Source organism: Grus americana, chromosome 19 (genome assembly GCF_028858705.1).
Source record: "Grus americana isolate bGruAme1 chromosome 19, bGruAme1.mat, whole genome shotgun sequence".
Taxonomy (NCBI): Eukaryota; Metazoa; Chordata; class Aves; order Gruiformes; family Gruidae; genus Grus; species Grus americana.
This window is the reverse complement of record NC_072870.1, coordinates 9,251,940-9,279,756: the sequence shown is the minus strand read 5'-3', so window position 1 is coordinate 9,279,756 and position 27,817 is coordinate 9,251,940. Positions and strand designations below refer to the sequence as shown.

Sequence of the window (27,817 nt, the reverse complement as noted above, 5' to 3'; positions counted from 1 at the left end):
CTGATGTCTAGAACCAGGCTACCTAAGATGATTTTGTCAGTGTTTTCAAAACCTGACCTGTAATATTATAAATGTGCATATACAATCTCAGAACACTGCCAGAATCGGGCCATCAATCATTAAATTGGATAAACACCAAAGAGTATGCTTAAAAAGACACGTCCCCCAACCAAAAAAAAAGCTGAAGTTTATTTAGGCATGCATTACTGTGCTTAGGAATTAAGGATCATGGTTTCTAAAAATAAATAATGAGAAAGGAGCTCTGATGCAGACAGCCATTTTTACACTGAAGTGTAAAGCAAAGGCCAATACTCTCACACTTACACAATTACTTTTGAGCATGGCTATTCAAAACACTAGCATGTGTAATACTTCTCAGAGTATTATTAAAATAAGAAGCATTTCTTGGCTCATTTCACCTTGCTTTTTCATCCATACAGTACTACAGACTCCATTTTTAAGGTAAAGGTGTTAAAATCCTAGACAAGCGGACAGAATTTGCCAGTTCTTTAAAGATGCTGACGGCAAAAACGTATACACAGAATCAGCCCTCCTGGCATGCTAAGACACTTGGGATCTTCATCCTTATTTCTCCCCCTACCAATATTACACAAGACCCGTCTACTTCAAGCTGAATAACATATAGTAAAATTTCAAGAGTTTAGTACCTAATTTGTACACCCTCCCACTCTTCTCCAATCTTTAGGTTTTGATTATTTGAATGTTCAGGTGCACAGGCAGGCTGCTTGCTTTGAAGCATGCAATGTCTGTTCTGCAGACAGACCTTTTTTTGGAAGCAACAGCACATATTGCATTGCTGAACCAAGAGAATTCTCTACACTGTTTTCTAGCATCGCATACAGAGACCACTTCTGATCAGGTTCATCTACTGTTTCTGTCTTAAAATAAGTTACTACCTTCTTTTCAGCAATCCCATCTACATTAAAAAACCCACCATCAAAAGCTCAGTGTTTACTACACTATAATATCATAATCTCAGAAATTATACTTTTAGGTAAAGACTCACAATTAGTAAGTATTTAGTTTTAGATATTTTATGAGCAAAGATGTTTTAATGTGTCACATTTCAAAAGCATCAATCTTTACAAGAAAAGAAAAATCACTTCATAGATTTGGAGCTAGACAGGTCCACAAAACTTTCTGCAAATTAAAAGTGCATGGAATACATGCATCATCCTTCATACATAAAATATTTTGCAATAGGATTGAGAACACAGTAAGTGTTAAACAATATTTAAGAGTTACAAGTACCTGAAAAGAATCTCTCCTTGGGGAGAGAGATTAACTGAACATCCTCCTGGACAGCTGTGCAAGTTCTCAACAAATGCTTTTCTGTACAAGTGGTTTAAAAATCACACAGCAAGTTCTGGAATATTAAAACAATGATTTGATAGAACAAACATTCTACAGTTACCTCAATTCCATATTATTTTGTTACAAACAGTCATCATGGCCTAAGCCCTGTGCATTGGTGGTCGGATTCATGGTCTCATCCATGAAACATTATCTGTTTCAAGAGATCAAACTTCAGCTCTTGTACTAAACTCCAAGTGGGTGACTGAGTAAATTCAGCAGCTTTTCTGGCACTGAACCCCTCCCTCCTTATTCAGATTTCAGATATTCAGTAGCAAACTTATCACAGAGAGGTCATGTATAAACAGCGCAGTCAAAATCCACATCAGATGTGGGAAGCCTAGTGGTTGAAAAAAGTGTGTTGAGCATCTTTGAAGGCAGAAGTTTCCAACACAGCTGCTAGAGAGGAAGAGGACAAAGATAAAAATGAAATTAAAAAATTAAGTTCATAATTTCAATAACTGTGTTTTGTCATTCAGCATAGAATAAACCAAAGTAGTTTATTTATGCAGTGATGAGGGAAACTTGAGAGAGGAACTTAAGTCATCACCTGTCCCTTAAGAGATCAAGTCCAGAAATCAAGACTGGTATTTTAAAACTTAGCTTTTCCTAGTCTAAAAAATTAAAAGTTTTAATATGTAAATGCTATTTGGTAGTATTGTCTAAAACCAGAATTATATTTTTATGTTAATACAGGTGTGCCTGTTGGAAATTCAACAGCAGTAAAATTGAGTTGAAGAAAACCACATTGCATAAAAATTATCTGGAGCTACACACTGCCTAGTAAACCAAATAAAGACAGAAAAAAGTTTTTCATTTACCTACTGAGCAGCATACGGAGCCTATTCTGCGACTACTAGAAAGCAGGCAGAACAATGACTAGACTGATTAGCAGCAGTTATCTGACCAGACATAAGTGGTCTGAAAAGGAAAGCAGCAGCTTAGCACATAATAAATAATATCATCCTTTTTCTTATAAACAGTTAGGAAGTTACCTTTTCCTCTTTTCTATTCAAGAAGCCTGATTCAATTAAGAGGAAATTGAATCTCCAGTCATCTTAACCACGTAGATATTTAGAAGGACACCATTAACTCATTTGCCACTATCACTACATGTTCACTTAAAGTGTAAATACAGTAGTCTCTTCCACTTCATCCATGTGGAAATATTCCTCGGGAAGGCATTATAATACACAAATGAGTATTATCCATCCAGATGAACTTGACATTCTTAACACTGATAGCCTGCTGCCAGACATAATGAAACAGCAAAGAAGCTCCATGATTACAAGCATGGCACAGCAGCCAGGGGAGTGACACAAGAGCCCTTCCACATCTGAGCTAGCAAGGGAACAAAAATTACTTTAAAATTTTTTGTAATAATGTATACCTTGCAGGAAATATACTCCTGCATCTAGCTACTATATTTCTTACTAAGATCTGTGATTTTCACATGAAGTTCCTTAAAGAAGTAGGTCCTATCACTAAGCAATAGGTTTGTTCCAGCAGTATCTGATGATTAGATGACTGAGCTTTATACATGTCATTGTGTATAATTAAGCTACAGTAATCAAATTCCTTCTGAAAACCCCTACCACGAAGATGATGACACCAAAGCACGCAGGCGTTGCAGGCTCAAATCTGTTTGACACACGTGTAAGACCTGTTCACAATGACAGCACAGCGCATAAGCTTCCAGAAATACCTTCCTATCTAACCCCATTCCATCACACTTGGGGTTTCCTGGCTTTTACCAGTAAAGCTACATCCACGCACATAAACTTAATGACTATTGAATGTACTTTTGTGGAGAGAAGACTAAAATTTACACACATCCTTGCTTGACACTTGCTCCTTTTAGAAGTATGTATATAAATCTACTTTGGGTGAATTCATTTAATAGGAACCTTTTAATTTGTTCCTGAAACTCCTGACCAAACTTAGTCTTCTTTGGTCCCTCACCCTAAAAACAACTTCCCACTCATCAAGCCAACAGATGTTAGAACTAGAAATGTGCAAAAGACTTCTAAAACATTGGCTTCCTTTGTGAAAAGGCTATTTTAAAGTAAGTGTGATCTAAAAATAAGTGTAATCTTCCTTTCTGGAGAGTTAGCTACTGCCTGGCAGACTACCATGACAGGGCAGGGCACAACCAGGGGCAAACCTAGACCCTTGCAGTGGAACTCAGTGCCAAACCCAGAACCTGGCTTAAATGCTGTATCTAGACCTTGATGAATAAGTCACAGTATTACCATCACATCAGAAAGGGGTCTAAATACAGCTGCAACTCAAGCTCAACATTCTCATCAGTAAGAATAATGGAGTAAATCTGTAGTGACCAAGTGAGTTAATTCTGGTAAAAAAGTGACCGCCTTTACTGACTACACTTCACAGGCTAAACTGTCTGGCTAGCCACAGACTCTGCTTTTTATTTCTCCTGTGCATTGTTTTCCTTTTTTGCCCTACAAGTTATCTGAAAACTAAAAGCAACACAAAAAATGCACATACACAGGGTACGCTTCCAGAAATTCCTTAGTTTCTGCCGACTAGAATGTAACTGGAATAACTGACATGTCTTGACATGTGCCTAGGAACACTTGTGACAGGTAAAATAATGCTTATTATCTACAGGTATCCTATCCAGCAACTTCCTTCCTAGTCATGGCTATTTGTGAAGTGCGTCGCTGCTAAGTGAGCTATTTACAAATGTAAACTATATAATTAAAGTTTTAAAATAAATAGACAACCTTTACATTAGGTAACAACTTGACAACAAGGTAATAGATAATCCAATTACATCTTTCAAACAAAATGATCTGTATATGCTGCTCAAATTGTTATTTTTTTTATGAAGAAAATCCTTGGCTCACAATCTATTCTCCAAGAACTTCCTTGGTTTTCTTCCTTTATGCTGGGTAATTGTGTAAAAACTCCTTAAGTTTTGTTGGATAGTCTGTCATCACTCCGGTTGCTCCCAGATCAAATGCCCTCTTGTATTCTTGTTCTTCATTCAGTACCCAAATATACACCTGTAAGATGGGAAGAGAAAGACAGATTATTACAGGAAATACTTAAATTTTTTAAAAAAAAAGGTGACTTTTGACCTAAATTGTTTTATGTGAGAGAGATGATGCCTCCTATGTTTAAAATGATAAATGATTACACCATGATGCCAAAGACATGCACACAAACACATCCAACTTCTTCCCCCTCACCCTCCAAAAAGGGGCATTTTCTAGTGGTGACTCCAACCCCATTTCATTACCTGATACTTCAGATATTTCCAAAAGTCAAAATATTATTTTGTGAAAAGCCCAAAATAGGTAAGCAGTTTAGCTGATTTTGTAGGCTTAAGTTTGAAATGTGTGTGTGTAAAATCCTAAAGGGATTTAAAGAGTCTTTTTCAAGCATACAATTCTTCCTTTGCAACTACAGAACTGCAAATATAACAGCATAAGCTAAATCTCAGGAACCAAAAGCAACGTACAACCCTAGCAACACAACAGAACATGTTGGGGAGAACGTGAACCCATCTTAAGGCTGTATCTGGCTGGTTCAACTTCTCACTAGGTTAAAAGCACACTTCCTTTAGCTTTGCCACACTGTACCTGAATGCCCCGAGCAGTGAGGTGGTCAAAAAGTGCTTTCCGCATTAGCAACCTGCAGAAAGGAGAAATATATTAAGAACTTGATGTATATATGAAATTTTCAATGTCTGTTGATGTTCTGTAATAAATTTTCCATAGAGCATTTAGATTCAATGTTTTCCACAAGAAAGTAATTAGAAATCTAATTATAGAAAACATTTAGTTCAAGCAACTCAAGACTGGTTAACACAGATACAAATATCCATAGCTAATGCAAATTTCTGGGTATCAACTCTTCTGAAGATCAAATCCAGCAGATTCCTCCATCATCGTACAGGTATGCTGCACCATATCAGATGAATCGATCCCTTTGCTTTCAGAAGGGATTTTATCCTTCAGACCAGAAGACATGAAAACTCTACTGGCCACTCAAGAAATCAAACTAACAGATGTCAGAGCCAGAAGCAAGAGCCAGAAGACACTTAGGGCAATCCCGTTCAACCTCTGAAAGCAAATGACTGAGTTTCCTCTGAAGCACAGGTATTCTTAAAATGCAAAGTGTTCCACACAGGCCAAACTGTCTCCTCTGACAACATTATGAAACAGTCACAATCGCATGAAACCTGAAAGCTGCATTCTGAATCTACTTGCATGCTAATTAACTGAACACACTTAACAACAGAAACTAAATAGACTAAATTGGAATAATGCCCACTGTTACTGCACCTCAGTATGTTTCAGCGTATGAAAAATAAAAGTGTACAGGAACACCTACGTAAGATTTGAATATGATTTATGCTGCACTGACAATAAAGCTGGAAGAAACTGAAAAAAATTACACCACCACAAGTAGTTATAGCAATAGCTAGTCTTAATTGCTTGAGCCAACTGTTCATATATAGGCAAAATAGGAACAAAAATTTAATAAGATTAAAATCTTACACATCAGCTAGCCAGATAATAAATTTCTGGCTTCTTGTAATCTTCTGTGGTTCTTTCAGCCTGTTGAGGAAAAGGAAACAAAAAATTGCCAGAGCACAGATTAAAATACTATTTGAGATGTTCCTGCAAAAGGAACATGAAGAATTGATCTTGCAGTTTCTTGAATTAGTGCAGTAATTTCTCTAAGACCGTGACTTAGAATTGGGTTATGCAAGAGAAATGTGCCACATTTAAGAGAAGCAGCAGAGATAAGTATTCAGCAGCATTTTGAGTAAAATATGAGAAATAAAGAGCAGATGAAATCTCATATCCATCCTATTACTCAATCTTATTCAGACTATTTTTTTCTTAAGAAAGAGGGAGAAAAGTGCAAGACTTGCTAGCAGTGCTGTACAAATAACTATCTAGATGGCATTGGCACAAGCTGTGTTGTAAAGTCAGCTGCACAAAAATGGTATTTACAGGAGATGCTGTAAACAGGAAACACTGATATACACAGTGTGTATATCACACTAACAACTGAGTAACTCAGAGCTGGCTAGAGACAGGTTAAGTACTGAGGAGCAGAAGATTTGCAGAGCTTTTTCTTAGGAACATACAAAAGTGCCTAAACTAACAAAACAGTATCCTCAGCCTGAGGATACTGCCTAAAGCAATGCTCAAGCTGGCATTATCATTCACTTGTTTTACCACCATCCCAGTGCAGCACCCACCGATGCACTCTAACTCACTTGAGAATGATTGAAGGCATGGGAATTTCCAAGAACTCTTCCTTGAAAGGAATGAATGGCAGCAGACCAGTGTAGAACAGGCCAAGAAGCAGGAGGACACGTTGCAAACAGAAGATGATGGGAATGTCAGCATTCTGTGAGAACCAGGAAAGAAAGATTCTAAATTATCTTGGTAGATTGTCGAGTCTGTTGCAATTAAATGTACTCATCAATACACGGTTAAAGTTTAGCACTTGCACCTAAAGATTAGGCTGCCAACTGTTTATGATATGCCTGCCACTGAATTTAAATTACTCTCCAACAGCTTGTAATCCAAGCAAAGGTTTTCCACAATTTGAAGGGGAACTGGGACATGGAAAGGCTGCAGTACTGCTTTTGTTAACTGCCTTTATCTTTCCAGACTGCATGACACTATGCAGCATTTTGTCTTAGACTAGCATTACTGCAAAGAAGCAGCTGTGTTTTAGCACAGGACTTGCTACAGTTTAGTATCACATCAACTCACTTCACAACACATTTTTAAAGATGCTGGTTTATGAACCAAAATATTTGGGCATTGATTCTATGAAAATGAACAAATATAACTGCTGTTCAGGTAGCGAACGGTGTGTTGTCCTGCACAGATAAATCAGAACAATATTGGTACTCCCAACAAGGTCAATTTCACTCAGGTCCACAACTCCCTTGAACTAAGCACAATTTTAATTTAATTCTAAATCATACAATTTCTCAGCACAGAAAAGAACAGAATCTATAGCTGTAAGACAGCTTTATACCAATATAACTGCATGTCAACTAGTAGTCACATCCATTATTTTCATTAAAAGAAACACATAATAAGCAAGCCTTAGAAAAACTGCTTTTGTACCAGATAAATGACGTGCAAAACAGGCTCTACGAGTTCCTGGCATAAAATCATAACACCCTACATTTAACAGATCACAAATAAATCATGATTAAGCTTAACTCCTCGAGTATTTTATTGCAGAGTATATGGGTGTTAACTGTACTTGATTTATTGTAACAATGTAGTACACAGAATACAATCTAAGCACAAAGTTTCTCATCACATCTGAAAGTCTGGTATGGCTGGCTAGATCTGGCTTTACGGGGTGCTTTTCTGTACATTTTGCCACCACACAGTAACAAGCAGGCAAGAACAAAGCTTAGCTGGACCCATCCTTACCTCCTTAAGACACTTTGATACAACCTCATAACTGACGTTCCCCCATACCGTCAAATGCTCTCGTTTATACTGACTGACCAGTTCTGAAACCTGCAATATAAATATAACATGTATTCATTGAAAATTATGTGCAGAATTATTTAACTGAAATCTACTTGTTACTTTTCAACTACATAAGTAATTACAGAAACAACAGTTCTTCTGTACTCTCCCCCGTCTAAAGATGATTGTGCTGTTTGTCTGTAAAGAAACAGCTGTTCAGGTCAACAGATAAAAGAAACACCATTATACCTACAAAAAAACCTACAGAACTTAAGAAAACGAGATGGAAAAATAGTAGCTGATGGAAAGCAGATTTCCTTTTCTGTAATGAACACTTATCTTTACACTGACATCATGTTTTTATGATGCTTTGGTAGGCAACAGTCTAAAGTGACCCTTGATATGAAATACAAGCCAAACGTGTCTAGCAGCGTAGCATCAGTTTCACATCAAGATAACGGGTCAGTAAAGAGCTGTTTGTTGACTATCTTGCCCAAGATCACTTCTCTGTCTTCTGTATTATCTCACACATGGAGCAAGATCCAATATGTGAAGGATGAAGCAGTCCGAGAACACAGATTTTAGTGTCACAGACTGCTAGCAACTCCAAGAAACTTTTCTTTTGGAATTTCAACATCATTACGTGACATTCAGTCTCAGTTCAGCGTAGATTTTTCATGTACCTTTTTGATCAACACATTGTTGTTCACTTTGATGTCAATGTTGACAGGAGTTTGTGGAAACGCCTCAAACACCTCTTTCAAGAGTGGAATACGGTTGTCTTTTCCCTCACAGTGACATTCTGGGGAAACAAGAAAGTTGCCACTGCTGTGACCATTTTTAATACACCACAGATAAAAGCTGAGATGTCAGAGCACTTGTTATCTTAAAAAAAAAAGTTCCTAGAATTAGCACACTTTTAAACTGAAAAAAAAATTTAGTTCACTTGGATAGTTCTAATTAATTATGACAAGCTTACTTCCATAATAAAAACACCCTGAGCATATTGTTCATTTAGGTTTGAACTTCATTAAATTCAGTCATTATTTAGCAACAGTAGGAGTGCAGGCATCATTAAAGTCCTGAAATAGCAAACACGGGCTCAGTTACCACATACCAAATGCAATGAGATTAATAAGAAACAAGACCAAATGAGAAAAACTTTTCCTTCTAGGAAAATTTACTGGAGAAGCATAATGAGTAAAGGGAACAGAAGGCAAAGCACTCTAATTTTATTGCCTGAAAATGCTTGTGGCTCTAGGGAATTAACCGAAGGCTCTCGCCATCTCTTTGTTTTACTGTACATAAACAAAAGATACATACATGTGAAAATAACACATCATGGATCTCATCTTGGTGCATTTTAAGTATTTTGCAATTTTGAACAGAAATATTTAACATAAAATTTGCTTGCCAGGCAATTCAAATATGGAAAGTCTATACAAGATGGTCATAAAGCCCCTCAAGCAAGCAAACACATCTGGTATCATCTCTGGGAGCTTCCTCTAGGTGGAAGCACTTTCAATTTTAGCCTATGTGCTTTATTCAAATTATAGAATTATAGTCCATGAACCAGCAAGGGGTTTTTTGTGACCAGCAGGTCGAGGGAGGTGATTCTGCTCCTCTACTCTGCTCTTGTGAGACCCCACCTGGAGTACTGTGTCCAGCTCTGGGGGCCCCAGTACAGGAGAGACATTGAGCTGTTGGAGCGAGTCCAGAGGAGGGCCATGAAGCTGATCGGAGGGCTGGAGCACCTCTCCTATGAGGACAGGCTGAGAGAGTTGGGGTTGTTCAGCCTGGAGAAAAGAAGGCTCTGCGGAGATCTAATTGCGGCTTACCAGTACCTGAAGGGGCCTACAGGAAAGATGGTAAGGGACTGTTTATCAGGGAGTGTAGTGACAGGACAAGGGGTAATGGGTTTAAGCTGAAGGAGGGTCGATTTGGATTAGATGTTAGAAAGAAATTCTTTACTGTTAGAGTGGTGAGGCACTGGAACAGGTTGCCCAGAGAGGTGGTGGAGGCCCCATCCCTGGAAGTGTTTAAGACCAGGTTGGATGAGGCTTTGGGCAACGTGGTCTAGTGGAGGGTGTCTGTGCCCGCAGCAGGGGGGTTGGAACTAGATGATCTTTGAGGTCCCTTCCAACCCAAACCATTCTATGATTCTACGAACCACAGTTTTCAGAAGAAAACAGGTTAATGTTTTTCTACGTTTTCCTCTCTTGCAGCAATATTGGTACTGAACTTTAAGTCACACCTACAGTTACTACTATGTCTATACTATCTGACATCTTGCAGTACTTCAAGCTCAGAGTGCACTAGCACAATAGCATTTGAGTTGTAAAGAAACTCTCTTCTGCCTTCTCTTTGTTCTTCAGAACAACAAATTTTCAACCAGCACCCTCTGAAGATCTCACAAGGGAACTGGAAAGCAGTTGCAAAAAGCAGACAAGCAAACAATTGAAACGTTTACTTGGAAAAAGATATTAGATCTTAAACTCAGTCACTGCCAACTGGTATGAAAAAAATATGGTTTCTAAAGCTAGGATTATATTTTCCTTTTAAAACTTCTCTCATCAAGACACTGATAGAAGCAAATCCACTTTTCTACTCCCTTTGCCAATAAGAAATTACCACACTACAATAACAGAAAATTAGTTATTGGTACTGTAAATTGAAACAGCAGAAGACAAAACCTTACCTTTCTGAAATGTGACATCCAACTTGCAGAGATATGGTGGAAGTTCCTTAAAAATAAAGGGAAATAGAACACTAATTCAAATACAGGGATATAATCATGACTTTTCTCAAAAAAGACAAAAATTGTAATTCATAAGCCATGTAAGTTACCTCTAAAGACAAAAATAATATATTCTTTAAATCTTCTTGCCCAAAAAGTGATTTAGAAGCACTGTGTTCATTCTTACTTGAACTATTTGGCATGCTTAGACTTGTGTTACCTGTAGCAGAGTAAGGCAAAATGTTTCTAGACATCTGTCTGAAAATTGAGAATTCCACTTAAATATCAGATAGAAAGACAGTTCTGTAAAACAGGCTTTTAAAACTGTCAGTGCAGGTGGGCTTCGTCTACTAGTTTTCCCATTAAAAAGCGGGCCATGCAAGAAGGAGCTTGTTGACTAAGCTTCCTTTGTCACTAGTATGGCAAAACAGGCCCACCTCCAGAAAGCTATTCATCCAACCTGCTGTTGGACAGAGTTAATCACCCTCCGGAAATGTGCCAGTTCTTCTTCCTTGACTACACAGGAAGCCTAGTTAACTTTTTTTTTTAGTAAGACAAGATGAATCCCCCTCCTTAGATTTTGGCTACTAGACACACACACATGCACACAACCTTACTGCCCACCCCAGCCACTCTACAAACACATTTTTAAACATCATCTAGTACTAACATTTTTTTCAACTTACAGAGTATTTGAGGTCAGATATGTTGACATCAACTCCTGTTGATCTCTTCAGGTTCTCATCATGGGACACAACCACTTGCTCATCTTTCGTCAGGTGACAATCTAGCTCCAACATGTCTGTTCCTATATTAACAGCACTGGAAGCAAGGAAGTCTGCCTTGAATCACACATGTGTTTTGTACAGGTCCAAACCTAACACATACGTGTTATTCAATTAAACTAATCCCAGTGGGGGTACTTTAGGTGCTTTATGATGCAATGGATTCTCACAATCTTGTGGCAAAGCAAGTAATAAATAACTCTACTGCAGTGGGAAAGCTGATGCAAGAATAAACAACATATTATGAATCAGAGATGGGATTTGAACTCAGGAGATTTGGCTCTGTCTTCCACGGAAATCAAGTAGCACACCTGCCAATTGCACCTACCACGTCAGTATTGAGAAACCTACTTCTAAAGTATTGTTTCAGAACATTGAGTATGATGTTTATTAGTATCGGCACGTTTACCACTGGAAGAGGCAAGCTCTTTTTAAAAAGTAATCAATTTTGTGGTAAGCATAAAAACAAAAAACAGGGATGTGAAAGTTTTGGGGTTTTTTCACTTTAAGTTAGTCAGGAATGGATGGATCAGGAAATTAGCAGTGGGGCCTTTCAGGCTTTTGGCTAGCAAAACTACATTTAAAAAAATAATTTAATGAAAAAGTTTTCATTTTAAATTAAAAAAAAAACCAACCAAACAAAACTCCACTAAACCACCCAGCCATACTTTTCAAGGAAAAATAGCTATTCCTATTCCAATCTGTTGCTTTGCAAAGTTCTAATCCAATCCCAAATCCACTCTATAGAAGCTTAGATCATAGAAGGAGGAGTAAAGAAAGTAGTAATAATATTGATGAAAAATATGTACAAGAAACCTCACATCAGAACAGAAAAACTAAGCTATACTCCCATGAGAGGTGAGTCACTCATTTCACTGGAAAAGATACTCAGAAGGCATCATTCCAGCAGACAGCTGAAAGTCCCTGCCTGAAGTCTGAACACTTCCTTCAAAACATCGGGCTGTTCTTTTTACCCACCTACGAACAAACCTGTAACATCCGTGACTACAGTCTATACTGGACTCAAAGCTCTGCGGCTTTGGTAACTGCGTTCTCCTTAAGAAAAAGGCTTTATTGACTGCTGAAGTACAGACATGCCATAAACACTCACAAATGCAATAACAAAACAATATTCCCATAAGTATTGAACACAGTTTCTGGTCCAGCTGGGATAATGATCAAGAAGGGGGCCATCACATTAAAACCAACTTCTTAACTGTTTTCCAGTGCCAATAATTAAGAATTAGGAGAGGAACGAAATCATATTACACATGGAAGATACACAGCCTGTTCTGCGTAATTTTTCCTCCTGAGGAAAAGCATCTCCAAATATGCTGCAGGAGACTTGCCAAATTTGTAGAAGACATTCCCATCTAGTACCATGTATTATCATTTAACCAAAGTTTATTAGAAATATTACTGCTTTAAGAAATTCAGGACTGATGCTGCATGGAAAACAGGAGAACAACAACTTGCCTTGTTAACAAATTTGAGAATTTGCCAGGCTCTTACTAGGAGATTGCTGCTAAATAAGCTTCCTTAAAGTGCTGTGTTTTTTCAGCTGGAAATCAGTTTGTTCTGCAGCTCTGTAATAACAAATCAAATCTACATTGCTCCAGAGAAGACTCCAGATGTTCTCCAGATTCAAAGAACGTGTTGGATTCAGATCCAACTGCTCCAGAACTCAAGTTCTGAGGCAGATGCACATTTGCAAATTAGGACGATGGAGCTCTTTGCTCCAACTGTTTTCAAATAAAAGGACATACCAGGAAATATTTAAGAAAAGCCTTACCTTGGAAACTAAATTCCATTTGGCAAGGCCAAATGTAGCACAACGTATAGAGTTTATAAATACTAAGTTGACTATGTTTTTATTGCTGTAGCTACAGTGTTTAAAGCTTTCTCTCTAAACCAAGTATGTTCATAAATGAAAATTAAATACAATGAGAAAAGTATCTAGAGAGTTTACTTAGCAGCTTCCTGTCAAGACAATGCTGAAGTACATGGCTGTATTAGGGACAATTAAACTCGTAATTAAATTCTTATGACATCTTTTATGCCAGATCCCCAAATACGTTAAGGCACTACAAGTGTCTCTTTTAGCTTAAAATCAGTTATTTTAAAATCTAAAACCACCACAGAAGCATTTAAATAGACTATAACATGATTACAGCCCACAAAATCTACTGGGTATTTTACCACACAAACAAAAATACTGTCTTTGGTACAAAAAGCTTGTAATTGCTTTCCAGAATATTTTTAAGTTAAGCTAGTATAGACCTTGAAATTACTAATAAGGTCTTCCCCCCCATACACTTTATATATTACTAGAATAATTTCTCCATTATCATGCAACAGTATTAAATATTCTCCAATCATTATTAAGGTGTAAATAGCATAAATAAAACTATTTGTTTGTCAATACTTAGGTTACTGTCAACAAAGCAAAATCAAGGGGGTAGATCTTATGTTGCAGACAAGCATTCTCCTTCGGATTCAACTACATCAGTGGTCAAATATGCCTGCGTGTCCAAACCTGCAGAAACAGCTCTTGCAGACACACCCTATTTGGCTTCATGCAAAATCTGATGGATTATAAATTGATTAGTTCATACCAGCCGTCTGAGCCAATCCAGATGATTTTTCACCATGCAGATCAGCAGTTTTCTACCCAATCCTTTTGCTAGTTTACCAGTGGAGATGGGAATGAACGGATGGGAAGGACAAAGCCTTTACCCCTCCACAGAGGAAGCCAGAGGGCTTTCTACTGCCTAATGCAAAGAAATCGCTCTGACTCTGCTTTCTGAAAAAGTAATATGCATTTATTATTCAGCCAAGACAATTTCAAAACAAGTAACTGAACTTTGCTATTGGCAGTTGTGATGAGTTCAAGTGTTCCTCAACACATTTGTTACACTATAGTTGTAAAATAATGTAAAGAGTCAGCAGACAGGCAGACAAACGTCTGTATTATCACAAAACATTGTTTGACTGCTAGCACAGTCCTTACTCTAAGTACTACAGCCTACTTCTGGGAACAAAATAAAAATGGATATGACATAGCTTTCTTTAAGAGCCCTATACATGTAAAACCAGTATGATACTAAATGAAAATTAAGAATTTTTTTTTTTTTTTTTTAAAAAAAAGCATTTCTCAGAAAGTGTGGTACCAGACTTGAAAAAAGGCAGGCCAGCAGGGAAAAACACACAAAACTATGCTGAGCTTCCATGGAGATAGAAAATACTGCAGTACTTTCAATAGCACTGGTTGGGAAAGCTGGCACTCCTCAGTCTGCAAGGAAATGTGCAAACTGATGAGGCTACTAGCACAAAGCAAATTTAAAAAAAAAACACCAAACAAAACAAAGAGAAGCCTACATAATTTGGTCACCGCTCATTGGCAGCTGGAGTTTTAGATATGCTTCTTTTACAAATGCCTTTGAGAACCTTGTTAGAATTCACTACTGAAATGCTGGAGGCTTCAAAGGTTTTCCGGTACAACTCCGTTTTAAACCCCTAGATCAGAGGCTTTCACACCTTGTGCAAATGAAGTATGTGTATGAAGGGAAAAAACATAACACAAACATTTTTAATAGCTTTACAGATGGTATATTAAAAGTTAGTTAACATTAGGATTTCAGTCACAATAATTCTAGGAGACAAATTATCAACTTTCTATATAGAGGAGGGAACTGAATACTATGAAACTATGGAATATCTAAGAGAATTGCTTACAGCCATAATAGCAGTCAGCAGATTGAGACTTGCTAAAATCCAGCCTTGTAGGCTAATTAGCATATTGGTATAGGCTACAATCTGAAATACCCTTTGAGAAACATCAATGTATCTAGAAAAAACAGTGTATGGCATTAATTAAGAAAAATAGCTTTATAATGATAAATAAATGAATGAAGTAATTGCCATTAAACACGGAAGCAGTATTGTTTCATGTTTTGTTAGCTAGCACAGGAGGAATCAGGCCTCGGAAGTTTTATTTCCAATTGGCAGTCTCCTACACATCATAGTTCGTGGTATCCTAATTCCTTCTTGTTTAAATTGGAGTAACGTTTAACAATCCACAGAAGTCATCCAAAGGAGAGATGACTTTCAGAAACAGGACACTGTACCCCAAACAACTGATGGAAGTCCTATCCTTCTTGACTGCTTCACTCACTAAAGACAATGAGAACACCGCTAATTTAGGCATTATTTGTTCCATTTGTACTCACTGGTGAAAGGCTGCCATGGTGTTTTCCAGGTTCTCTCCAGCACCTACAAAAATAACAAAAACTAAAACATCTACAAAATCCTTTTCCTCCCCTCAATCCCAGTGGAAATAAATAAAAAATAAGAGATTTTAAAATGTACATATTTTGAGGAAATATTTGGAGGAACGAGTATGAAGCTAGAGTCAGAAATCCCTGTTGCCATTAACCTACTGGGGAGGCCCAAGAGACAGGACTTTCAAGGTAAAACAACTTAAAAAAAAAGAGAAAAAAAATAGTAGACTGTTATCTTTGATTTGTATAATACTTTGAATATACAAAACAAAGTGTTTATTTTACCAGAGGCTGGGTGCCCTGTTTTTCCTTAAAGGCATTGTATTTGGCTATGACAATATGCTCCACAGGCATAGGAACAGTATATGCAAGAAGTCTACTTCAGAGTTACAGGAGTAATAAGAGGAAAGGTGGCAAGAGAAAAAAAAAAAAACACCCAAGACTCTCTAAAGCTGATATTCCCTGAACGTATAACCCAGTTGATGCTCAAAGAGGTGACAACCTTTTTTTCAGTGCAAGGATACTTCCTGAAACAGCACAAATCTGTCAATAAAGGTTCATGCTGCTGGCAAAGAGAGGTCTCACACACAAGGAATGAAACACCCATCAACTCCAGTTAAGAAATGAAAGAACAGGCAAATTAAATTTTCTCTCAGGCAGGAGTAAACTCTGCATCATTCTCTACATAAAAATCTTTGAAAATCAGCCTGGTAATGGACTGGAAAAGGTTGTGCCTTCTCTCCCTCAGAAAATAGGCAGTATTATATACTGAAAAACAAAACAACTTCAGGAAGATACATGTACTGATGAGGATATCTATGCAAATTTTAACTACTCTTTGACAGTGATGAATGACAGACTTTGTAAACAACAATTATAAAAGCTCCAATTAAGGCCTTGCCTATTAACAAGACCTTACCAGCATATACTTATCTAAGTCTGTGTTTAGTTACTTAATTAAAGCAATGCAATTCTATGCACACACAACTAGCAATTTAAAATTGTTATCAGGTTAGCTTACATTGGTAAGTTTACAAAATGAATGGCTTAACTGACTTAGAATCATAATGACAAAATCTGCATGGTTTAACATAAACTAATAAGGTAAGTCCACAACAGCTTCTGTGATTAGACATTCACCAACATTTTATGGAATTTGATTGCAGAACTACGAATAGGCTGAGTGGCAAAGTGACTGAGGGATAGAGGAGAGCACGAGAATCGTGTCATACACTTCTGATGATTGCCTAGGAGATGGCAAAACCTGCATAGGACCTGGATGATTAGTTATAAATTAACTAAAAAAAAAAAAAATTGAGGTTTTAGATAACTTATCAGCTGTGATACATCCTGAATAGTAAGAGACGGGGCGGGGGGGAACTGAGTCAGTCTTCAATTTCTGAAGAAAACAATAGTATCCTAACATTCCTGGGCAGAAATTTCCAAAAATAAAACTTTAAATTACTGCTCTAACAAGTGACATGTTAGGGATGTAGGTACGGCGAGTCAAATCAGTTGGTAACAATGCCTGACTTGTGGTGTTTTGGGGAAATGAGGAAAACAGTTGAGAGACGAGCTGAAACAGGAATTCTAAATCAGCAACGTGGCTTTCACAAACCACACTCAGAAAAGGGAATTGTGACAAGCAAGCGATTTGACATACTAAAAAAATGAAAAGGTTGGGCTGACTGAAGGGCTTCTGACATTTACTTAAACGTCCCTCCAGATTCACGTCGTGTCCATTTGCGTTGTTGCATTTCCCATGCAGAAATTACCTTCCCCAGCATACTTCAGCATCCTGTGAGCCAAAGAGGCCACATCCAGACACTATGATCGCGTACTCTAACTCTGAAAGCAAGCGAGGAGATCATTCCGCTCTACTCAGTACCGGTGAAATGACATCTGGAGTGCTGTGTCCAGTTCTGGGCTCCACAGTACAAGACAGACAGGGATCTACTGGAACAAATCCAGAGAAGGGCTGTGAAAACTAAGGGATGAAAGATTCTTGCATACAATGAGAGGTTGAGGGTGCTGGAATTGTTTAGCCTGGAGAACAGAGGCTCAGGAGGATCTGACCAACATGTATAAATACCGAATGGGAGGGAGTAAAGAAGACTGAGCCAGACTCTTCTCAATGGTGCCCAGGGAAAGGGCAAGAGGCAATGGGAACAAATTGAAATACAGGAAATTCAGTTTATAAACTGAAGAAAAAACCTTTTTTTTTTATTGTAAGAGCAATCAAACTCTGGAACAGGCTGTTCCACCACAGAGAGATTGTGGAGCCTCCATCCCCGGATGTATTCAAAACCTAACTGGACAAGGTCCTGATCAACCTGCTGTAGTTGTCCCTGCTCTGGTCAGACGAGTTGATCTCCAGAGGTCCCTTCCAATCTCAACTACTCTGTGATTCTGCAAAAATCATCATGCTACCCTCCCTCAAAGACTCCACAATCCAGTCCAGGCAGCTGGCATCGACAGAGGACTCTAACAGAGAATATCAATACTTAATTATTGATCTCAGAAATGACCAATTTTAAAGTTATGCAGAAGTGAAAAAATAATTCAGGGATGCTCCCACTGACAAGCTATAAACTGAGATAAGAAAGTTATTTCATGAAGAAAGAGGCAAAATCAAGATCCACAGACTTAAAAAAACCTCACATGCAAGGCTTCATCTCAGAGAGGAAGAAGTCAAACAAGTTAAGTGGTATCTTGATCTCCAAAGGAGTAATGCAATAGGAAACCTGACAGTGAGTCTAAAGCTACAGCATGACTAAAGCCTGATAAGGATTTAAGTCTCTCAGGAAGTTAAGTTACAAGGTAAATACTACAGAGAGTAAAGAGTAAGTGATCTTCAGTCTCATAGTACCTCATGAGCAAAAAGATGCTGAGATGTTGTTTCACAGTATACATGCAGACACAGAACAATTCAAAGACTGTGGACTTTGAACACCTAATCAATAATCCTCCTGTTGAGTAAGGCTTTCCTGTTGTTCTAATGGTGCTTAGTGCAACTGGCCAAAATACTTGCGTTCTAGGCTTAGGGCTAAGCCTAGACTAAGGTCATTGCAAAGAAGTGAGAACAAAAGAAGATTAAGGAGATCATACCAACTTCCAACAAAGTCATCCGCAAGTTTTTAATAGTTTGCAAAATAACAAACAAGTAACAACACAAATTGAGAACCTTTGTTTGTTGAATGAAAATACATAACTACCAGGAAATGGCTAATATACGCATTCTGAACCAAAAGGAGCATTTTATGCTATACTTAAGACTATAGTTATAAAGAAACTTAATCTGTTATATAAACTAAATGAAAGAAATGCAAGTAATGAAAGCTATAAGAGAACAGCTCTAGGTTTTGTATTTTAATAATTCAAGGCAGTAGCAGTAGCTCAGGACCACTGACTAGAACTGTGATCAGACACTGCATAAACCAGCACTAGATATGACACTAAAAACTGTTTAAACTCAGCATCAGACATATCTCCCACAGAATTTTGGGAAAAATATTTACCAGAAAATAGACTGACAATATTTTCATGAATTGAATGGGGCAGCAGGGAAAAGCGCCGAACTGATCTTTAAAGAAGAGCAAAATACAATTTGCTGTACCTTTTTCCTCCCAATGCTTTGGAAAAGGTAGAAGAAACTTTTAAAAACATCTTTCAGCTATTTTAGATAGAAGCAACCAGCCTACCTACAAGGCCTTAGCACAAGGTGTACAGACGGGACAAGACCCTCAAAATGAGATCAGTTTTACCACAGCAATGAACCACTAACTGTCTCCAACAGAAAAGGGAGCAAGAACAGAGTCACAGCAAACTGCATTTCTTCTGAAACCAGAAAGCAAAGCAAACAGGCAGTTAGAGGCACGAAGATTGATCTTTTGTACCTGATCTAAGCAACAGCCAGCCGCCTCTCTCGTTAGGAGGAGAAATACCATAACACACAATCATTAGAAAGAAAAAAATGTATACGTTTGAGAGGGAATCCATCAAACCCACGTAAAACAAGCTGATTTCGGTTGACGCGTTTTGAGTTCGGAGATTAATTCAGCTTTGAAATCAAGCACTGGTCAGCAGGTGGCACCTAAAATTAGGTTGCGGGAGGAAGGTTTGAAGGGAGCCCGCTGCGAGCGACGGGCACGGCGCAGCGGCCCCTCAGAGCCTCCCGGCAGGGCTCTGGCAGCGCCCGCCCATACCAGGCGTCGGGCAGAGAAGCCTCCTGAGGGAGCGGGGAGGCACCGTCCCCGGGGGCGGCCACGGGAGCCAGGGCAGCCCCTCAGCGCCCAGAGCCGGGAAGGGCTGCAGCCCTCAGGGAGCGGCGGGCGGCCGTAGCCTTCGCCCACCTGAGGGGAGGGCGGGAAGCCGGTGCCGCCGGTGGGCAGGGAGTCGTCGCCCGCACCCCCCCACTCACCGCCGCGATGGGAGATGTGCCGGCAGCGGAAATGCTGCCGCTTGGGCCGGTGGAGCAGCCCCGGACACTTGAGGAGAAGCGCCGAGGTGAAGACGTATCCGCCCAGCGTGGAGAGCAGGTACAGCGTCGCCGACATCCTGCGCCTCTCGCCAGCTACCCCGCTCCAAGCCCGTCCTGTCCCACCCCCGGCCCGGCCCGCAGCCCTCTCCCAGCGAGGAGCTGCCGCTGCGGGAGCCGCTGCCGCTGCCACTGCGGCCGCGCAGCCGCACCGCCTCCCCTCCGCCCCGGGGAGGAGGCGGCAGTGCGCAGGCGCGAGAGGACCCCCGCCCTTCCCGCCACGGGCCCGGCCGGGAGCCGGTTTCCCCTCAGAGGGGCTCGGCGGCTCCGCCGAGGCGGGGGGAAGCTCGGCCTCATCCCTCGGCCGGGCCCTCGCACCTCCCCGGCTCCTCTTTTTTAAAAGTAGTTCACAAACGCTGCGAGCGTTTCCAATTACACACGGTAATTGATCTCCCGTTTCGCTTTCCCTGCTGCCTGTACCACGGAGACAACCCTTCTCTGTAGTGCTTTTCATTTTATTGATCGCGCTCGGGAATTGCTAAGTGCTTGGTAAATGTAAATTCATTAAGACACACAGAGGGAGATAGTGTCTTCACAGACAGGGGGAGGTGTTTCCACACCCAGGTGAAAGAACAGAAACCAGGTCTCAACTCTGTTATAACAAACTGGCGAATTAAATTTTGTATGCATGCTAATTAAAAACAAATATTCTAGAAATTAAATTAGGTCTCAGCATATAGCCACTATCACTAATACATCTTACTCTGACAAAGAGTTAGAAGTTGATTTACTGTGACTAATTTTTTGGCACCGACGGCCCCGTGTGACACTCACAGGACTTAACCTATCCTCCAGCACATCACGTAGCACATCTTTTGGAAAGTGTAGCATAATTACCCAAACTCTCTCCATTTGAGATTCAAACTGGGCCAAAACCATCCTTTTAGCAACCAAAAGTGTGTTTAATCACTACAAGTCCAGCTATACTGACAATTAAGCTGCAGTTGCTTATAATGAACAAGCTTACATAGCTCTAAGTTTTCCACAAACTGACCAGCAGGTTTAGTTTCCAAAGAGATCTGTCATTCCAAAATATGAAATTAATTTGTCCTTTTAACAAGATCTGATCTATGAATACAAAGAAAGTAAAATATTTCACCTTCATATAGGTAAGCACAGTTTCTGGCTATGGTGTTAATACAAATCAGAACTGTAATACCTTTTTTGTTTTTAAAGACAGGATCAAAGACAAACAATTTCTCATATCACCACATTAAAAGCATCTATTGTTTACATACAAATAGCTTGTTTGGGAAAAGGGAAAAGATTCTGCCCATCATTGCCTCAATATGACACAGAAAACTCTTGATTTCAGGCAACGCCAATTTTTAAATATTCCTAAGTATGTATGTGAAAAGATAGGATGGGGAAAAGCATTATCATCAAAACACCTAATAATACAGGCTCAGTATATTACGATAACCAGCTTTTATTTTTTACATGTGAAAATTTAACAAATGGAAAATTTACATGCTTCCTGGATTCCTTTATCCACTTCGATATCAAACCTTATTTTCATTCTGACTGTGTTCCAATGAAATACAGTGGGCTTCACAAGATCGCAGTGATAGCTCGTTGGGTAACAGACATGAATCGAAATCCATGATTTGGATTGAAGAGAGCCTTTTGAAACTAAAATCAATCTACCAGAATAATTCTTATTGTGTAATTGCTTTCAGTATTCCTCGGAGAACTTTGTAACTCATTAATTGTTGGCTTTCTTTGGGAGGAAAGCAGGGTCCACGTTCTGTCACGTATGCATAAGGAAATCTAAGCACCCACAATCCATCAGAGGGAAGGGTTATTTCCTGCTTCTCAGGATAAAATACAGGACAAGGTGGTGGCCCTGGCTGAACCTGAAAACAAAAGGAAATATAAGTAGATAATCAAACATCATTAGAATAAAAAAACCCCACAACGAAAACTTAAATGCAAGCTGAACCCAAGGAAGTCTCTGAAGTCTTGCCTACAACCAGGTTCTTATCCCCTTTAGCACACTCTGGGACACCACTGTGCCGTTGTTGTGAGACATCCATAAATTTCCACTTTTATCACAGTGAAGATGCTGAATTTAAGGCTACAGATTACATCCTACCAAGGAGGTCCACAACACAAATACAGGCCATTTGCCTCTTGGGTGGTAGGAAAAGCTGTGTTAACAGCGGATTTCACCACTGTAGCACACATATTCCCAAGCTGTTACCTCATTCTAAACCAATGTGAATTTTCAAGGATTTCACCAACATTTAATACGGCTCTTGTATAATTCATATTAAAAGATTCAGTCTTATTCACATGAGGAACTGATGCAGGAACCCACAACACAAATCGTAATGGATTTTCCAAATAAAAAGACACCCTTAGGAGTTAAAAGCTGTGACACACATGTAAGCCGTGAACGAAAAGCAAAACAAGTATCAGCACAAACTCAACCTTCAGTTCTTGCCTCAGTTTCAAACAATAAGGTTATAAATTGCAAACCCATTAAATCTTGCTCTTGGTGCCATGTTTCAGTCAGTAGTCTTCCTTTTAACTTCTAAAACAAAGCAGGTTCACATCTGAGTAGTTGAAGGTGTCCCATAAAAGAAGCCAACTCCACCGTTTTGTGATTCAGTATTAAGGATCTCGTGGCACTTCTCAAAGAGCTTGAAGGGTTGTAAAATGTCCCAAATCCGCCTCCCCACACCACACAGATGCATTTTGTGCTGTGTTGTTATTCACTGACACTACTATACAGCAAACACCAATTTTCTTGCCAGTCTAACAAATAATAAGCACTTACGTGCACACAGGATTTCACGTAGCAGTAACTGAAAGAAGATCACTTGTTCATATTTTACTACTTTAAATGTAAGAAAGTGTAAATGGAGCTTTCTTATTTTTTAATACACATTTGAAAATGGGAAAAAATCTCCAATGAAAAAAACCCAACGCTTTTTTTACCTCCTAAATTCAAAGGGTAACTAGGAATAATTAATCTCAGCAATGAGTCACTGCTTTTCTCTATGACATTTAAAATAATAAATTCATTCTTACACAGTCATCACCCACTTGTTACCTTTTTAAAAAGAAGCAATTATTGCAGCGTGGAATGCTATTAATTCAGCCTTGATAAAACATTTTTAAAACTTACTTTATAAAGTATAAAGCTGGCATAAACCAATCTTGAAGTGTAGAAAAAACCCTCAAACCTGTTTATAAAACAGATACCTTTGGTGACTGCTGCTTTAGAGAACTTGACTGAAGTTGTTTTGAGTTGGAAAGTGTTTCTTGTAGCATCCCTCTGACACTCTTTGCCTACCACCCTTCTGCCCTCTGGTGCTGCAATTAACGTTGCAACCACCAACCCTTTCTCCGCAGTTACCAGATTCTCTCTTCCATCTCTTACCTGAGGCGTTAACGTGATCTGCAGTGGAGCGTCAGGAACCACCACAAAAAGCCTCATGAACTGAGCATAATGTGGCTTGAGTCCTCGTCCCTGAGTCGATGACAGGATGTACAGCGGCATGTCAGAATTGAGGGCTTTGATGGCAGATTCCTTCGGCCCCCCTCCCATCACTTTCATGACCTTATCGGGCCCTGAACACATGAACCTCCTACCACGTGCATCTTCATATTCAAATCCTACAAAAGCCCGAGCTATGTCATCTCTCCGTCTTCCTCTTCCCATCACAACCGCACTTCTTTTTCCGGGAACAGCCTTGTTAGGCGCAGGCCAGGAATTGGTATCTAGGTCTCCTTCATCTTCGGTTCTCGTCCTGATGACAATGTCCCAAGGCATTAAATAGTTTGTTCCCGGGATAAAGCCTTGTTGATCTAAACCTGTGTGGAAGTTATAAGCCTTAGCAGGCCCCAGCTTAACCAGTGACCAACTGGAGAATTTGGGCAAAAGGCCTTTGGGGCAATTAGAATGGAGCATCCCAGGGAGGTACTCGACAGTGGACGCCTGGCGATCTACTAGGCTTGGCCTTTTCTCACTTTTGGAGTCCCCGCTCTGCCCATGACTTTCTGCGTTGTCCCCTCCACCTTGGGCGTCAGGTGGGTAAGTGCCCAAGCTGCCCGTCGACTGACCCAGGCTGAGGGCTAAGCTCAGGCCTGTGCTTTCCCCCTGAGTCTGAGGTTCTTTTTCTTTAAGTTTCTCAATCTCGCCTTCCGGAGGGGCAGGAGATGACTCGTCCCGAGCAGGTGCCGGATCAGGTGTGCTTGGCTGAAACACAGGAAAGTTGATGTGCTCCAGTTTTCCGCAGCATTTTTCTTCCAGCAGCTATGAAAAAGAAAAACAGTTAACTTTTCCATCTTCTGTCTCAGAAATGAGGAGTTCAGGGTCATAACATTCAGCAGCTACAATTAAGATTCAAGAGGATCGCGCTAGGCGAGAACCAAAGCAGCAATGGGAATACAGCCCACAGACACAATGGATTTAAAACTCACACGAACCAACAAACTTGAAGCATAAATAGATGCTCTTGTGTGCATGCACTACTGTACACTGGAACTGCCCGCTCTGGTCAGCCCATCGTGCAAACAATTTCTGCTCCCAGAAATATCTCCCCCAAACAACACTTACAAGTTGATAAGGTTAAGAGGAAACTTACTTGTAGTCACTTGGGAATACAGACTTTATTGATGAAACAAAAGCACTGCTTGAAGCAAAAATAGAGACCTAATAGTTACCTGGTAAAAGTCATAATTAGCTGCTTTGATATCAAAGGGGTCATCCCGAGGAGCTTGTTTCCTTCCACAGTTACAGGCACCAGTGGAACGAGCCCGGCTGTTGTGGTACAGAACTGGAGGATTTCTGTCTGCTTCTGGCTTTTCCCCTAAAAGCAAAAAACAATCAAACCCTAGATAAATTGCTCACCATTTCTAGAGATTCTTTAATTCCCTTCATCCACTGCTTCCTCCCTGCTATATACATATGCAAAATTATTTGCCAGCAATGCCAGTTTGTCAAGCAACTCCCTCCTCACTTTTAATACAAAGTTCCAGTGCAGGTTATACCACTAAACTGAATCCTCTTTGGTTTTACTTCTTCCTAAAAGGCCTAAATAGTTCTTCCACCTGCAGTAACTGTCTCTCAGTTTCTATTCCTTTACTGACATCAATCAAGCTATTTAAAGAAAGCAGGGGGAGCACTTACACTTCCTAGAGAACTTTTGTTCTCTTACACGTCTCTTGTTAGAAGGACTCCAGTGTAATGTCTATAATTGGCAAGACATAATCCAAGCTACTACTAAAGTCAAGGTTACTACTAACAGTGGACTTGCTCCTAAACATTACTCAATATAAAGGAAACCTGCACAACAGCTTTGCTATAATTAATCCCACTGTACAAAGATGAAGCTTTAAAGCTGCCAAGCTTTCATCTTCCATAAACACGCAAGTCGGTGTTTTCAGCCTAAGACAAGATGTTTTAAAGCAGATACAAAATTAAACCATGAGACCCAATTACAAGTGAACTTCTTTACCTGCTTTTGGGAGCAGATGAAATTTATGCACACAGTGCTGGTCAGTTAAGCTTCGCTCTTCGCAAAGCTGATGCCCATTGCTCCAGAACTTGTAACAGTCTTCATTTAGCTGCATGGCATACTTATGGAAGGCCGGGCCACGGGCGTGCTGACTGTACACACGCAAAGCCTGTGCCAACTGGTTCTTATGGACCGTCATGGTGTAGTTGTGGGGCAGGTTGGATTGATAGGCGCTATGGGCCATGGGGAGAGCTTTCTGGCAACGGTTTTCAGAGAACTTGGTGTCTATATCTAAATAGCCTTCCAAGACTTTGATGCTGCCCATGATTTTTGAGCTCAGTTCCCCAGTGAGAGAGGTCGGGTCATCATCTTTGCCTTCAATGGTCACTTCATACAGTTTTAAGGCTGCAGCAACCCACTTCTGGTAGGTTGGGAGCTCGAAGTGAGAGGGCTGGGGGTTCCTCCCCACACTGTCATCGAAGCCCTTCTTGCTGAGCACCAGCTCCACATGCTGCCACAAGAACTCCTTGAGGGTGCAGTCTACAAGCTGTCCAGAGGAGCTGGAGCTGCTGCTGCTGCTCTCTGCATGGAAGGACAGCTGCTGCCTGCCATGCCGCATCATCTGATACCTCCTGGGTCCTGACAGGGTGGGAGCCAGCAGCGAGTCAGTCTCTCTCATGGTGCAGTTGCTCCTGAGTTGGTCAAGAAGCATGGCCACTGGATCATCTCCATCCTGGGCCCCACCAGCCACAATGTACACAAAAGCCTGGTTAGCGGGCACGGTGAACAGGCAGTTGATGCTCTGGTTGGTTAGCACCCTGCTCTTGCGGAAGATGCGGTAGATCTGATCCTCCAGAGCATGCTGCAACCTCCTCTTGGGGGAGTGCTTCTTGGGGGGAGGCTTTTCCAGGTGACTGCAGGGGTCCTGGCCTCTGCCTGGGAGGGGATCCACCTTCAGCGCCCCGTTGAGCTGGAAGAGGAAGAGGAGGCGTGGAGGGCATGGCCTGCAGTTGAGCTTCCACTCCTTGCCGACCGGGCAGTCTTTGATGGCAGCCTTCAGGGAGGGCAGGACCTTTTGCCGCAGCCCGTCCAGTGCCCTGAAGACGCGGTCGTAGGTGATGTCAAAGGAACAGGTGGGATGCACCAGCAGCAGGATGTGGCAGACGGAGAAGAGGTAGAGGAGGCTCAGGCAGTGCAGCTTCTCCTGGTGCTTCCAGAACTCGTGGGCTTCGGCGTGTGGCAGTGGGGCCGGGCCGCCGGAGGGGTGGCCGGGCCCAGTCTCCCTGTTCTCGGCCGCCGCCAGGTCCCCGCAGGCCCGCAGCAGCTGCGGCGTGTCGCAGATGGAGGTGAGCACCAGGTACAGCACCCGGCTCTCCTGGCTGTAGTACGCCTGCAGCTGGTTGTAGTCCTTGGCCGCCAGCTCGCTCTCCTGCCCGGGGGCGCCATCCACCAGCTCGGGGTCCTCCTCCTCGAAGAGAGGGAAGACCTGCCGGTCGCACACGGTGCTCACCAGGGCCGCCTTCTCCGAGCACAGCTGCAGCGCCGTCTTCCCGAAGATGCCCACCACGCACACCTCCTCATCGCCTGCGGCCGCCGCGCCCGGCCCCGCCGCCGCGCCGCCCCCCTCGGCGGCTGCCGTGGCGGCTAGCAGCAGCTCCCGCAGGCTCATGGGCCCCACGGCCGCCCCCATGGCTCCCGCCGGCGCCCCGGGCAGCGCGGCCGGCAGCGGCATGGCCCCGCTCCGCCGGCACCGCGCCCGCCCGGAAACGGGCGGTGCCCCAGCTCCCGCGCATGCGCAGCCCCGCCCCGGGGTGTCAGTCCGGGGAGAGCGGCGCTCGGTGCCGCCCCGCGGGCGGGGATGCGATCGTGAGCGCCGCTCCGAGCCAAGAACCGGGTGAGGGAGCGGCGCTGCAAGAGACCCGCCACGGCAACGTTTTGCAACGAGCCAGGAGCAATGAGACAGCGTCATAGCCGAGTATTGGGCAGGGCGTCATCAACAGTGCAAGCCTGACCTCTGGGAACAGCCCGGTTTTCCGTTCTGCGATGCCGCAGTTCCCCCAGGGGCACGGGGCAGGCTGGAGGGCAGCGCTCCGCAGACCACGCCAGGATGCCGGGTGATTGCTGTGCCACCAGAACCCACGCAGCAGC

General features: G+C 41.4%; 2 protein-coding genes across 3 annotated transcripts; both read right to left on the bottom strand.

Annotated features, from left to right (window-relative positions):
- Positions 1 to 1,039: 1,039 nt before the first annotated feature.
- Positions 1,040 to 20,356, bottom strand: GDPD1 (glycerophosphodiester phosphodiesterase domain containing 1). Of its 2 annotated transcripts, XM_054847820.1 has the most exons (11): positions 20,085 to 20,346; positions 15,614 to 15,656; positions 11,286 to 11,421; positions 10,561 to 10,606; positions 8,546 to 8,664; positions 7,821 to 7,910; positions 6,635 to 6,768; positions 5,904 to 5,963; positions 4,983 to 5,034; positions 4,245 to 4,403; positions 1,040 to 1,773 (listed from the first exon to the last, which is right to left on the bottom strand). In XM_054847820.1, exons 1-10 carry the CDS (start codon positions 20,218 to 20,220, stop codon positions 4,281 to 4,283), a joined length of 939 nt encoding a protein of 312 aa, XP_054703795.1. In that variant the 5' UTR covers positions 20,221 to 20,346; the 3' UTR covers positions 1,040 to 1,773; positions 4,245 to 4,280. The 2 variants fall into 2 exon arrangements, with proteins under 2 accessions (XP_054703795.1, XP_054703794.1); XM_054847819.1 differs by having other exon boundaries at positions 1,040 to 4,403; positions 20,085 to 20,356.
- A 1,254-nt stretch (positions 20,357 to 21,610) lies between these two features.
- SMG8 (SMG8 nonsense mediated mRNA decay factor) lies at positions 21,611 to 27,638 on the bottom strand. The gene is made up of 4 exons (XM_054848095.1): positions 25,670 to 27,638; positions 24,876 to 25,021; positions 23,590 to 24,465; positions 21,611 to 22,057 (listed from the first exon to the last, which is right to left on the bottom strand). Exons 1-4 carry the CDS (start codon positions 27,636 to 27,638, stop codon positions 21,860 to 21,862), a joined length of 3,189 nt encoding a protein of 1,062 aa, XP_054704070.1. The 3' UTR covers positions 21,611 to 21,859.
- Positions 27,639 to 27,817: the final 179 nt, after the last annotated feature.

What these genes read in the sequence shown, in the direction of transcription:
- SMG8 (XM_054848095.1), bottom strand. Translation starts at nt 27,638, where the DNA reads ATGACGCTGTCTCATTGCTCCTGGCTCGTTGCAAAACGTTGCCGTGGC. An exon ending in TCATCTGCTCCCAAAAGCAG is followed by an intron (nt 25,022 to 25,669) that starts GTAAAGAAGTTC and finishes TTTTGCTTTTAG; the next exon opens with GGGAAAAGCCAGAAGCAGAC. An exon ending in CTAATTATGACTTTTACCAG is followed by an intron (nt 24,466 to 24,875) that starts GTAACTATTAGG and finishes TCTTTTTCATAG; the next exon opens with CTGCTGGAAGAAAAATGCTG.
- GDPD1 (XM_054847819.1), bottom strand. Translation starts at nt 20,220, where the DNA reads ATGTCGGCGACGCTGTACCTGCTCTCCACGCTGGGCGGATACGTCTTC. An exon ending in TATCAAAGTGTCTTAAGGAG is followed by an intron (nt 6,769 to 7,820) that starts GTAAGGATGGGT and finishes TGGTTCTCACAG; the next exon opens with AATGCTGACATTCCCATCAT. An exon ending in TCACTGCTCGGGGCATTCAG is followed by an intron (nt 4,404 to 4,982) that starts GTACAGTGTGGC and finishes CCCATCTTACAG; the next exon opens with GTGTATATTTGGGTACTGAA.